We start from the raw sequence: 11,038 nt of genomic DNA on the forward strand, positions 1-11,038 counted from the left end.
GCGTGCGTGTTTCCGGCTCCGCTGCGGAAGGCGGACAACTGGAGCCGTTGGGCCGGACGCGACCCGAAAGAGCAGGGAGAACGCGGGACGCGAGTGCGGAGCTCGGAACTCGGAGCGTCGCTAGAGGCAGGCGCGATGGGCGGAGAACAGGAGGAGGAGCGGTTCGACGGCATGTTGCTGGCCATGGCGCAGCAGCACGAGGGCGGCGTGCAGGAGGTAACGGCCCGCGCGGCGTCGGCCTGGCCTGGTCCTGAGGCGCTCGCCAACCCGCGCGGTCCTAGCCACGCTTACTCCACTTTTCTGTTTTCCGGGGTCGAGATTCACCCTTGGGCCTCGCGGGTTCCTGGGATTCCTCCTACGTCCTCACTGCGACCCAGCTTCCGGTCTGGCCTCCCCGTGGCACTTAGGGCCCCATTCGTTTCTGTCCCGGGCTCCCGGCCCCGCTTAGTATCTAGCAACTCCGTGTCTTAGCAACTCCGGCGTCTCCGAACGCGCTCCTGGAAAACCCGCTGCCCTCTCCCTTAACCCGTCCCCCAGTCTCATACATGCTTCCGGCCTCGTTTTCCGTCCGATGGCCTCCCCCGAAGAGCATTTCTTAGGATGAAGCATCCTATACGTTGGGATTTGCATCTACCAAGACCTGGACCGAGCTGGCGAATGTGTGGGGGGGGGGGGGGGGGTGTGGGGCGGGGTGATGTTAGCACGTGGTCCCTTTAGGCCGTGAATGAGGAGTAGGAGGCCTGGGTTCACAATTTTTTCCAGCACCTACCTACAAGGGACCTTTCCACGTCTCCAAGCCTCAGTTCCTTTGTCTTTGAGATAGGGCTACAAGTCCTTTAATTTCTGAATCTTTGTTGGACAGGAAAAGTCTCGAAGGACAGTAAGGAATTCTCAGTAGTCAGGTTTGTTCATTCAGATACTTCTCGGGTGATTGATGTGTGCCAGACACTCACCAGACTGGGTCCTGGGCATATAGATGTGAGCAGAAATCTGTCCTTGCCCTGATGGAGCTTAAAACTTTTCAAAAGCATAATTCATACATAGTGACTGCATAATAACACATAGCATATGAACGATAAGGACCAACTGTTACAGATTCTGGAGTTGGTTTTTTGGGCCAAAAACGTGGAAAGTTAGAAATAGAAAAGCCTATCAAGATTGGTTCCAGAACTCTCATTCTGTAAAGAAACCAAAGGAACTTGCCTAAAATCATCCAACAGGTTCCTGACCAGACAGGACCAGACTCCTTGGGCCATTGTGCTTTCCACAGTCCATTACTGATTCTTTGTCTCACTGGGAACAAGTTTTCTTTGAGCTTTCTATTCCCATTCTTTTACCCAGGTGCCTGTGGAGACCAAGGACTCCTAAGCCTTTTGAGGTGGGAAGAGAGTTACTAATTTGCACGTGTGAAAGATTCCCTTCCTCATCCTCCTGAATTGTTGACATTAGATTTGGGAACAGGTTCATTTTTGAGTGAATCAAAAAAGTGTCTAGAAGTAGAAATTCAAACCCTGAAGATATGAGTGGTTCTAAATCTGATGCTAGAACTTTTGGGCAGATCAAAGCACTAAGGTGCTAATTCTTGGTCACCATTAGATCATTTCATTCAGGAAAAGTTTTACTGAGCATATACGCTGAGCCTGGTGCCAAGCTTTGGGGATGTAGACAGAATAAGCCATAGTTCACGGTACCTGTGTGTGAGGAGTTCACTCTGGCAGGAGGTCTCTTGCTCTGCAGGCTCTGTGCTGACAGCTCAGAGCCTGGAGCCTGCTTCGGATTCTGTGTCTCCTCCTCTCTCTGCCCCCCCCCCCCACCCCCAAACATTAAAAAAAAAAAAAAAAAAGCCATGGCTTAATATAGGAGGTCTCTTGCTGTGGGCCAGGCGCTACTAAGGGCCCTCACCTCCATTATTTCATTTGATCCTCACAGGGTCCCTAGAAATAGGTCCTGCTGCTGTTTCTGTTTTAGAGTTAAGAAACTTCCCCAAGATGACAGAGCTAATATGTATCAGTCTGATCTTCAAACTTGTATTCTTAACCATTTGGATACTCTGGTGTACCAGTCAGAGTTAGTTGGTTTTAAACTTGTCTGAAGTGGCTTCATATACTCCCCTCCTTCCGTCTCTGCCCTAGTAACTCAGCCAGTGCCAGTCTGGATGGACTTTTTACTGTCTGGAGAGGAAAGCTGGGCCTAGATGTTTCAAGCCCTGGATTGAGAGGAGTGTTCTATATCCTTAGGCTCCTTCTAGAACCACAAGGAATATGAAACCCGTGTACCCATAGACAGGAGAAATGAGAAATCTGCCTTTCAGGAAAGCTAAATAAGGTTAAGTTAGGCTTCCTGGTGGAAGTGACTAAGGTAGGGCCTGTTAGGGAGGCTGTCTCCTCTGATGAGAGGCTTGGGGTAAAACAATCAAGTCCCAAGATCCCTCCTGGACAAGAAACCGATCTCTGTGCAGTCAAGGGGCTCCCATTGTGGCATCTCCACAGCTGCAGTCTCCTTCTGTCTTTCAGCTTGTGAATACTTTCTTCAGCTTCCTTCGACGCAAAACAGACTTTTTCGTTGGAGGAGAAGAGGGGATGGCAGAGAAGGTGAGTGTTGGGGCCTGCTGTCCCTTGGGAAGCTCTGTCTCTTCAGAAGAAAAGCTCCCCTGGTCTTCTTTTGGTGTAATAATAGCCTTCAGCAGAAGTAAAATGCCAAGGGCGAAGATTTGGGGACGGGAAGCAAGCTGTCGTTTATTGAAGCCCCTTTCCTTGCCAGGTGCTTTATCTGCCTCTATTTCCCGTGATCCTTTAGCAGTTTGAGAAGGACAGGTGTTACTATTCCCATTTTGCAAATGAGGAAATTGGCTCAAGGGTGTTTGGCACTTTGTCCTCAGTCTTGAGCTAAGTTGTGAGAGAGCCAGCGTTGGAACCAGAGTCTGTTGTAAAACTGTCTTCTGCCCTTGACCGCATGCTGCTGGATTCCTTTTCCATTGAGGAAGTTTTATCTAATTACCTACCTGGTGGTGAGAGTGGGCAAATGTTGGAAACTGAGCTTAGAAAACAAATACAGGAAAACTTAAAGCCAACCAATCCCAGTCTTCCCAGATACGGTGACCCAAAGTTCATGGATTTGGGAATTGCATTTTGTGGTACAGGCTCTGAGACCTTGAACTTCCTTCTGATACCTTAGATTGTAATTATATTTTTGAAAATTGGTAAGTTGTGAAAATGTTACCTCACCGAACAATGATTTTTTAGGACATTGATACTGTTTTCACTTAAAGAGACATAGTAACAAGAGGGAGACATTTTGCAAACTGCTTCCTGTGGCGTCAGGCATCTGACAAGCTAGAATGTGCTATACTGTGTCTTGATCTGAGGCTACTCTGTCATAGACACACTGGCTTGAGAGTGGGAGTCCTGGAATCTCAGCCCATTTGTGTGGGTTGGTTGATTTCCCGCCAATTCTCTGGTCCTTTCAATCTACATGTCTGCAAAATGGAAGAAGGTGGACTTACTGACCTGTAGGACCCCTTCTGGCTGAAATATTCTTTCTGTGTTAGCGCCAGCGCCTGTTTCTCTGCGGGCCAGACTGCCTTATAATAGCATTTGTTCATTCGTTCAGTGAACATTTATTGAACACTTAATGCTTTGTCTGTGGTAGGTATTATGCCAGACCCTTTGGGATTACATAGGTGAATACAGACTGGCCTTTGTTTTCATGGATCTCACAGTGTAGCATGCTGCCCCCACCCCTTAATAAATGAAGAAGTGGGTGTTCGGGCAGAAGCCCTAGGAACATTAAATGGGGGACTGCCCTAGGTTGGGGGCTCAAGGAAGACTGAGGAAGCGGTGCTTGAGGTATGAAGGATGATTAAGAGATAGCTGGAAGAAGGGAGAGCGGGGAATAAATAAAGAAGTGGTGTCTTACAGGTATGGGGGTGATGGTAGCTGCCATGTATGGTTGTCTGCTGGTCCCCTCTTAGACCTTGTCATGCTCCTTGGCTCTTTGTTCACTTAGATTCAGCTCTTCCCCAGGAGGTGGGTCAGACTCTCGGGCAGGCAGAAACCTGTCCAGCCTTCCCACCTGGTCTCCATGTGTAACACAGTAACTCCTGGGTATTGAGTGCCTACTGTGTACAGGCCACTAGGTACATCGTTTTTAAGTGCACCCGTTAGGAGCAAAGGCTCTGGAATCAGGTAGACGTGAGTTGGAATTCCAGTCTCCCCCTCCATTTCCTGCTTTACCACTGTGTGGCATTGGGTAAATCACGTTTTCTCTGAGCCTCATTTTTCGCAGCTGTAAGGGGGTCTAAATCCTTATCTTATAGGGCTGTTGTGAGGATAAAAAGAGGTAATGTAGATGAAGTGGCTGGCATTTGAGAATCAAGTTCATGGTCCTTTTCTGAACCTGTTGGAGCCGAAGCAATCCCACTTCTGGGTACATACCCAAAAGAATTGAAAGCAGGGTCTTGAGAGATCTGTACACCCGTGTTCATAGCAGCACTATGCACGAGAACCAAAAAGTGGAAGCAATCCAAGCATCCACTGATGGATGAATAGTGTCATATATACATGTGATGGATCTAATGGAATATCGTTCAGCTTTTCAAAGGAAGACGCACAGGAGCACTTCTTGAATGATTTAATTTATGTGAAGTTCTAGAACAGGCGTAAGTTTTCTCCTTCAGATGTTTTGGGGTACCCTCGCCATGGTAAGGTTAAATATCTCCTACCTCTCAGTGTCTCTTCTTGCCAGGCTGGTGGGAACCGCTCTTTACTCCCCGATCACCCAGCCTTGGTCAGGGAAAGCCTGTGTTCAGGTCTGCCCGCTTAACAGTCTGGGGCCTGTCATCTTCCTTTTTTTTTTTTTTAAATGTTTATTTGTATTTTGAGAGAGAGTGCTTGTGCAAGTGTGTGCACGCACCTGTGCATGCACAGCGAAGGGGCAGAGAGAGGGAGAGAGAGTCCCAAGCAGGCTCCACACTCAGCACCGAGTCTGCCTTGGAGACTGATCCCACGACTGTGGGATCATGAACTGAAATCAAGAGTCAGAAGCTCGACCGACTGAGCCACCCAGGTGCCCCTGGGGCCTGTCTTCTAGAATTAGCCCAGCTGTCCTCATCCTTCCCTCCTCTGCTGGGCTGTGGTTCCCAAAGATGTGTCTAGTAACAGATGCTTGGCTCTCTGACATCCTGCTGGTTGGCACCATAGAGTAGGCTCCACACCCCCAGGGGTCTCTGCCTGGGGTTGGGCCTGGGTAAAGCTGGTGGGAGGAGATTGGGAGGAGGGGTCAGAGACTGCTGTGATTGGCCTTGGCTGTGCCTGGTGGTTCAGCTCTGCCCTCACCTAACCTCCAGGAGCTAGGAAGGAACAGGACGAATGGGATGTAACATGATTCACTGGAGCTGGGAGAGGGGAGGGCCCTGCTCCCGCCTCCCCTTGGCCACTGGTTGGCAAATGGCTTGAGTTCAAGGTCTTCCCGATTAGGGATTTGGGACCAAGGCCCTTTGGTGGAACAGCCTTCGCTGGCGTAATTGTCCCATGACTGATTCTATTGACAGCACAATGGCCTTCAGGTGACTCCCTTCTCTTTCACACACACTCCATTTTGTTAACCCATTTGGTTGGGGGATGCTTTTGGTGCCCTTCAACCTTGTAGAGTGTGGAACTACTGCCATGTGGCATGAGGTTGGGAGTTTGGGGGTAGCCGGAGGAACTGACATCAAATGAATGAGAAGCCACGGGGCATTTGGCAGAACCTAGGTCTAGGAGCCCATGGGTGACTTGTGACCCTGAGCCCCACCTACGCCCCTCAGCTCTTGCAGACCCCTCCTTCCATCCAGCTGTGGCTCAGAGATGTTTGGAAGGTGGTAAATTGACCACCGGTCATGTGCTGAGTGCCCGCGAGGCCTCTTCCAGATGTGTGGACTGACACAGGTGGGTTTCCTGAGTTGGGTATGTTCCTGGGCCTGCTGAGGGCCTGAAGAGACACTGGAGCTGGTCCTGGAGGATGAACAGGAGATTGCCAGGTGACCTGGGAGTAGGGACAAGGACATTTTAGGCAAAGAACAACTTATGCAAGATTGTTTTTGGTAATAATGACATAGAAGCACAGAGTGATGACCTCAGGGTCACACAGGTAGAAGGAGTAGTCCGGGAACTCCAGTCTAGGTGTGACTGTCGGGTCTGCTTGAGAATTGGGCAGGAGGGCTTGTTAAAAAGACAGGCTGCCGAGCCCCACCCGGAATGTCTGATTCAGTAGGTCTGGGGTGGGACTGAGGTTTAGCATTTCTAACAAGTTGTGGGTGATGGTGGTGTTGCGGGTGTGGGGAACCACATCTTGAGACCTATTAGTATGAATAGGTGAGCCATCTCTCCCATTGCATTTTTATAGGGGAGAACATACTTGTCCCCACCCCTAACCCGCTGACACTGGATTAGCCTCAGTCGGGCAAGGGGTGTTAGGAAGCTAACACTGTGTATGTGGCTATGATGTGGCAAGGACCGTGCCAGCCTCTTGGTAAGCATTTGTCCTATTCGATTCTCGTGACAGGTGAGAAAACTGGGGCTTAGAAAGTGTCAAAGTCATTCACTTGTCCAAGGCCACGCAGCCAGCTAGTGACAGTGGCAGTAGTAGTGTGGTAGCTCTTGGGCAGCAGGGAGACCAGCTAGCAGGATGTGGGTTGGAAACATTTTGGGAAGGCACAGTGGGAGAGGAAGGATTTGACGTTGATAGCTCTCGGGCTGAGGAGAGGAGGAGTCTAGCCTTTTCCCTCAAGAAAGCTCTCTCTGGCTTCCTGCTAATGTGGTGATTCTGGATGTGTTGGCTGAGTTGCTGCTGTCCTGGAGACAGGTACGCATGGGGAAGAGATCAGTCAGGGAAGCAGGTCAGTGCAGGCCTGCAGGCTCAGGAAAGGTCTCTTGGGCGGAGACTGGAGTTCTGTTCATAACAGCCCTGCTCTGTAGGGAAGGACCTTCTGAGCACATTGGGTCTGCACAACAGCCCTGTGAGGTATAGGGATTCATTCTCACAGGTGAGGAGTCTGAAGCTCTTACAGGTTAAGTTCTTTGCCAAAAATACAGTAGCTAGTGTGTGACAGCTTGGGTTAGAACTCAGCCCGTCTGGCTTCACTGTCGTGTTCTTAGTCACTAGACTGTGTGTTTTTTAAGTAACCACTGTTTATCGTGCCAGGTACTTTGCAGCTGTTCATTTGAGTTCTGAGATAGGTGTGTACAGTGTCCCCCCCATTGTATAGATGAGGAGCTTGGGTTCTGAGTGCAGTGCCTTTGCCCAGGCACCCAGCAGATAGAGGCGGGACTGGACTCCAGGCCTTGGGATACTGGCCCCAGCCCCAGTGCCTCCTCGCCTTCTGTCCCTCCCCCAGCTCATCACACAGACCTTCAACCACCACAATCAGCTGGCGCAGAAGGCCCGGCGGGAGAAGAGATCTCGGCAGGAGAATGAGCGGCGGGAGAAGGCCGAGCGGGCAGCCAGGCTGGCCAAGGAGGCCAAGTCAGAGACCTCTGGGCCCCAGATCAAGGAGCTGACAGATGAGGAGGCAGAGAGGCTGCAGCTGGAGATTGACCAGGTAAGAGTGGGCTCCCTGCACCCCCATCAGCACTGGCAGCGAGGATGCTCTTGCCAACTGCTGTGCCCTTCACCACAGAAAAAGGATGCAGAGAATCATGAGGCCCAGCTCAAGAATGGCAGCGTTGGCTCACCAGGGAAGCAGGTGAGTTGGACTGGGGGTGCATAGTCAGGGGCTTGGAAACTTCCAGGGACTCTGTAGCCTTTCCCCATGTCTCGGATGCTTTCCCCTATGCCCTTTCCCTCAGCTTTGGGGGTCCTCCCCATCCTTCAAGATCCCACTCCTAGACATTGGACCACAGGATTGGGTTTAAAAAAAACCTACTGGTCTTAAAGCCTTGGCAGGAGAGCCTAAGAGCCAGAGAGCACAGCGCTTAGACAGGTATCATTTGGGTGGGCTGGGGTTTGTGGGCCCAGCCTGGCCCTTTGCGGCGATATATGTGGGGGATGTGCCCCTGGGGCTCCTCCCTCTCAAGTCCAGCTTCCCAAACAACGCTTGGGCATTCATTTGTCTTTCCAGAGTTTCTGGTCTGACAGTAGGAGTCTTAGCCCCACAGACACAGAAAAAGAAAATTGATCATTTGGCAGCCTGGTTTTATTTTAGAACCCTGTTCATAGCCACCTTGTGACCTTTTGTTTTGTGCTGGGCTTTCTTTCCAAGTCCCTTGGCTTGGATCCCCAGCTAGGTTCCATGGGTCCATCTCTGACTGTCACTGTTCACCAACTGTGTCCTTGTCACATGGTATGCTGCTTGTCTTAGACAGAGATCAGAGCCATTTTTTTACCTCTGGCTCCCAGTGGGCCCTGGAGTGGGCAGGGACCAGGTCTGTTTCATTTTGCGGCTGTATGCCCAGTGCCATCCCTGGGCCTGGCTCAGCGGGGTTCAGTCTGTCTGTCAGGTAAGTAGCTGAGAACCCCAACTGTGAGCAGGAGGCTGAGGAGGACGAGGAGGAGGAGGATGAGAAAGACAAAGGGAAACTGAAGCCCAACCTTGGCAACGGGGCCGACCTGCCCAATTACCGCTGGACCCAGACCTTGTCGGAGCTGGATGTGAGTGGCCGGGGCTCGGGTTAGGAGGTTAGGGAGCCAGCCTGGGGCTCCTGCTGACCTCCCCTGCCCCATGCAGCTGGCGTTGCCCTTCCACGTGAACTTCCGGCTGAAGGGGAAGGATGTGGTGGTGGACATCCATCGACGGCACCTCCGGGTGGGGCTCAAAGGGCAACCAGCGATCATTGACGGGGAGCTCTACAACGAGGTGAAGGTGGAGGAGAGCTCGTGGCTCATTGAGGACGGCAAGGTGGTGACGGTGCATCTGGAGAAGGTGTGAGCGGCCTGGTCTCCTGGTCTGAGTCCTGATGGAGAAAGGAGGGAGGGTGTCTGCTCATTCACTCAGGGACCATGCCGGGGGCCTAGTGGACACATTTAATCTGCACAGGACTTTCAATGTAGGTCTGTCCCATTTTATTCTATTAAAAAAAAAATGTTTTTACGTCTATATTTAAGGGGGAGAGAGAGAGAGAGATAGCATGTGAGCATGGGAGGGGCAGAGAGAGAGACCGAGACAGAATCTGAAGCAGGATCCAGGCTCTTAGCTGTCTGCATAGAGCCCAGCATGGGGCTCGAACTCATGAGCTGTGAGATCATGACCTGAGCCAAAGTTGGACGCTCAACCAACTGAGCCACCCAGGTGCTGCGCACCCCCCCCCCCTTTTTTTAATTTTTGAAATTTTTTTTTTATGGTTCGGTCTAAAATTCCTATTTTAGAATCAGGAAAAGGGCAGTTCAGATTTGCCCAGGCTCCTACCTCTAGGTAGGGATGGAGTCACGATTGAGTCTTTGGTACCAAAGCATCTTGTTTTACATTAGGTTTGTACATGAGTTCAATGCAGCAAATACCTGAGTATGTACTATGTGCCAGACGCTGTTTTAAGTGCTGGTGAGAGAGCAATGAGCAAAACATAGAAAATTGCCTTCAGGAAGCCTCGCCTCATTCCCTCAGAGATGCGACACAGACACCAGTAAATAAATGTAGTCCTGTAAAGTGCCATGAGTCAAAGGAAAGCTTTCCATGGCACGTAAGGCCTGTCCCAGCCTACCTGCCTTTCACTCACCTCTCCCATGTCCTTGCACTAGCTTCTCCCAACTGGAATGTCCTCTCTTGCTTTTTCATCTGGTGTACCATGTGTCCCTCAGGCCCAGTCCTGGTGCCACTCTAACTTCTGTCCCTCCACCCTGGATGAATAGCTCCCTCTGCACTTCATTTTTGCCCTGATGACACTGATTTGTAACTGTCTCCATTTGCTTCCCAAGCCACTGGGGATGACAGAGGTCTTGCCCATCTGCACCCTAGGGCCCCGCACAGGGCTTTGTGGGTCCCAGGTACAGGATAGAGGAGAGAGTTGGGTTTTGGAAAGGTTGGGGGGTGGTTCCTAGGGTACAGAGTGAGCTACCTCCCATCTCCGGTGGTTCCCCTCCTCACAGATCAACAAGATGGAGTGGTGGAGCCGTTTGGTATCCACTGATCCTGAGATCAATACCAAGAAGATCAACCCTGAGAACTCCAAGGTGAGCCTTAGCTGGTTGTGTTGGGCCTCAGCTGGGAGGTGAGGGCCTAGGTGGCCCCAGAGCTTCACCCATCTTTGTCACTGCCTGCCCTCAGCTGTCAGACCTGGACAGTGAGACCCGCAGCATGGTGGAAAAGATGATGTACGACCAGAGGCAGAAGTCTATGGGGCTGCCCACCTCGGATGAGCAGAAAAAGCAGGAGATTCTGAAGAAGTGAGCAATGCAGAGATGGAGGCTTGGGGGGTGGGGGGGTAGTTCTGGGGGGGAGGTGGGTGTTGGGTCTAGGCCTGGGTGAGACAGTGAGTGGGTCACTGAGCAGGACACAGGGGCCGCCCTTCCCCTTCCAGAATGAGCCAGCCAGGTTTATGGATTGATAGCCTCAGCTTGCCTACTCTAATCATTTTCTGAGGTCATCTTGAGGGCAAGGCCACCTCAGGGTAGGAAGGGAGAACACAAGCGGTCATTGCCATCTATAGGAAAACCCTGAGGCTCTACCGCTTGCCTGGCCTGGCTCCAAGTTGCTCAGGGTTCTAAAGAAATTAGACCTGATGTGGGAGGTTGGGAGAAAGGGGCTAAGTTTCCGGGAGAGGGACGGCCTGATTTACCTTCTTCCTACTTTTGCTTCCCCAGGTTCATGGATCAGCATCCGGAGATGGACTTTTCCAAGGCCAAATTCAACTAGCCCGTATATGTCTCCCTGAACTCTTGGGGGTGAACCCCAGCCATCCACCTTTTCCTACCCTTCCCTGGGATTTGGGGGCCTCAGGGCTGGGACAGGTATGGGACTGGCCCAGACACACTGGTCCCAGGGCATCATGGGAGAAGGGCTGGGGCCTTGTGGGGGGTGTCTTATCTTCCCCAGTTGGCCTACCGTTACACATTAAAACTATTTACTCCA

General features: G+C 51.3%; 1 protein-coding gene across 2 annotated transcripts; it reads left to right on the plus strand.

The window, feature by feature from the left end:
- Window positions 1–11,038, plus strand: NUDC (nuclear distribution C, dynein complex regulator). Of its 2 annotated transcripts, none has more exons than XM_007078138.3 (9): window positions 1–216; window positions 2,514–2,591; window positions 7,373–7,576; window positions 7,655–7,720; window positions 8,506–8,625; window positions 8,702–8,896; window positions 10,057–10,140; window positions 10,235–10,353; window positions 10,771–11,038. In XM_007078138.3, exons 1-9 carry the CDS (start codon window positions 136–138, stop codon window positions 10,820–10,822), a joined length of 999 nt encoding a protein of 332 aa, XP_007078200.1. In that variant the 5' UTR covers window positions 1–135; the 3' UTR covers window positions 10,823–11,038. The 2 variants fall into 2 exon arrangements, with proteins under 2 accessions (XP_007078200.1, XP_042852417.1); XM_042996483.1 differs by lacking the exon at window positions 1–216 and adding an exon at window positions 402–659.

Source organism: Panthera tigris, chromosome C1 (genome assembly GCF_018350195.1).
Source record: "Panthera tigris isolate Pti1 chromosome C1, P.tigris_Pti1_mat1.1, whole genome shotgun sequence".
Classification (NCBI taxonomy): Eukaryota; Metazoa; Chordata; class Mammalia; order Carnivora; family Felidae; genus Panthera; species Panthera tigris.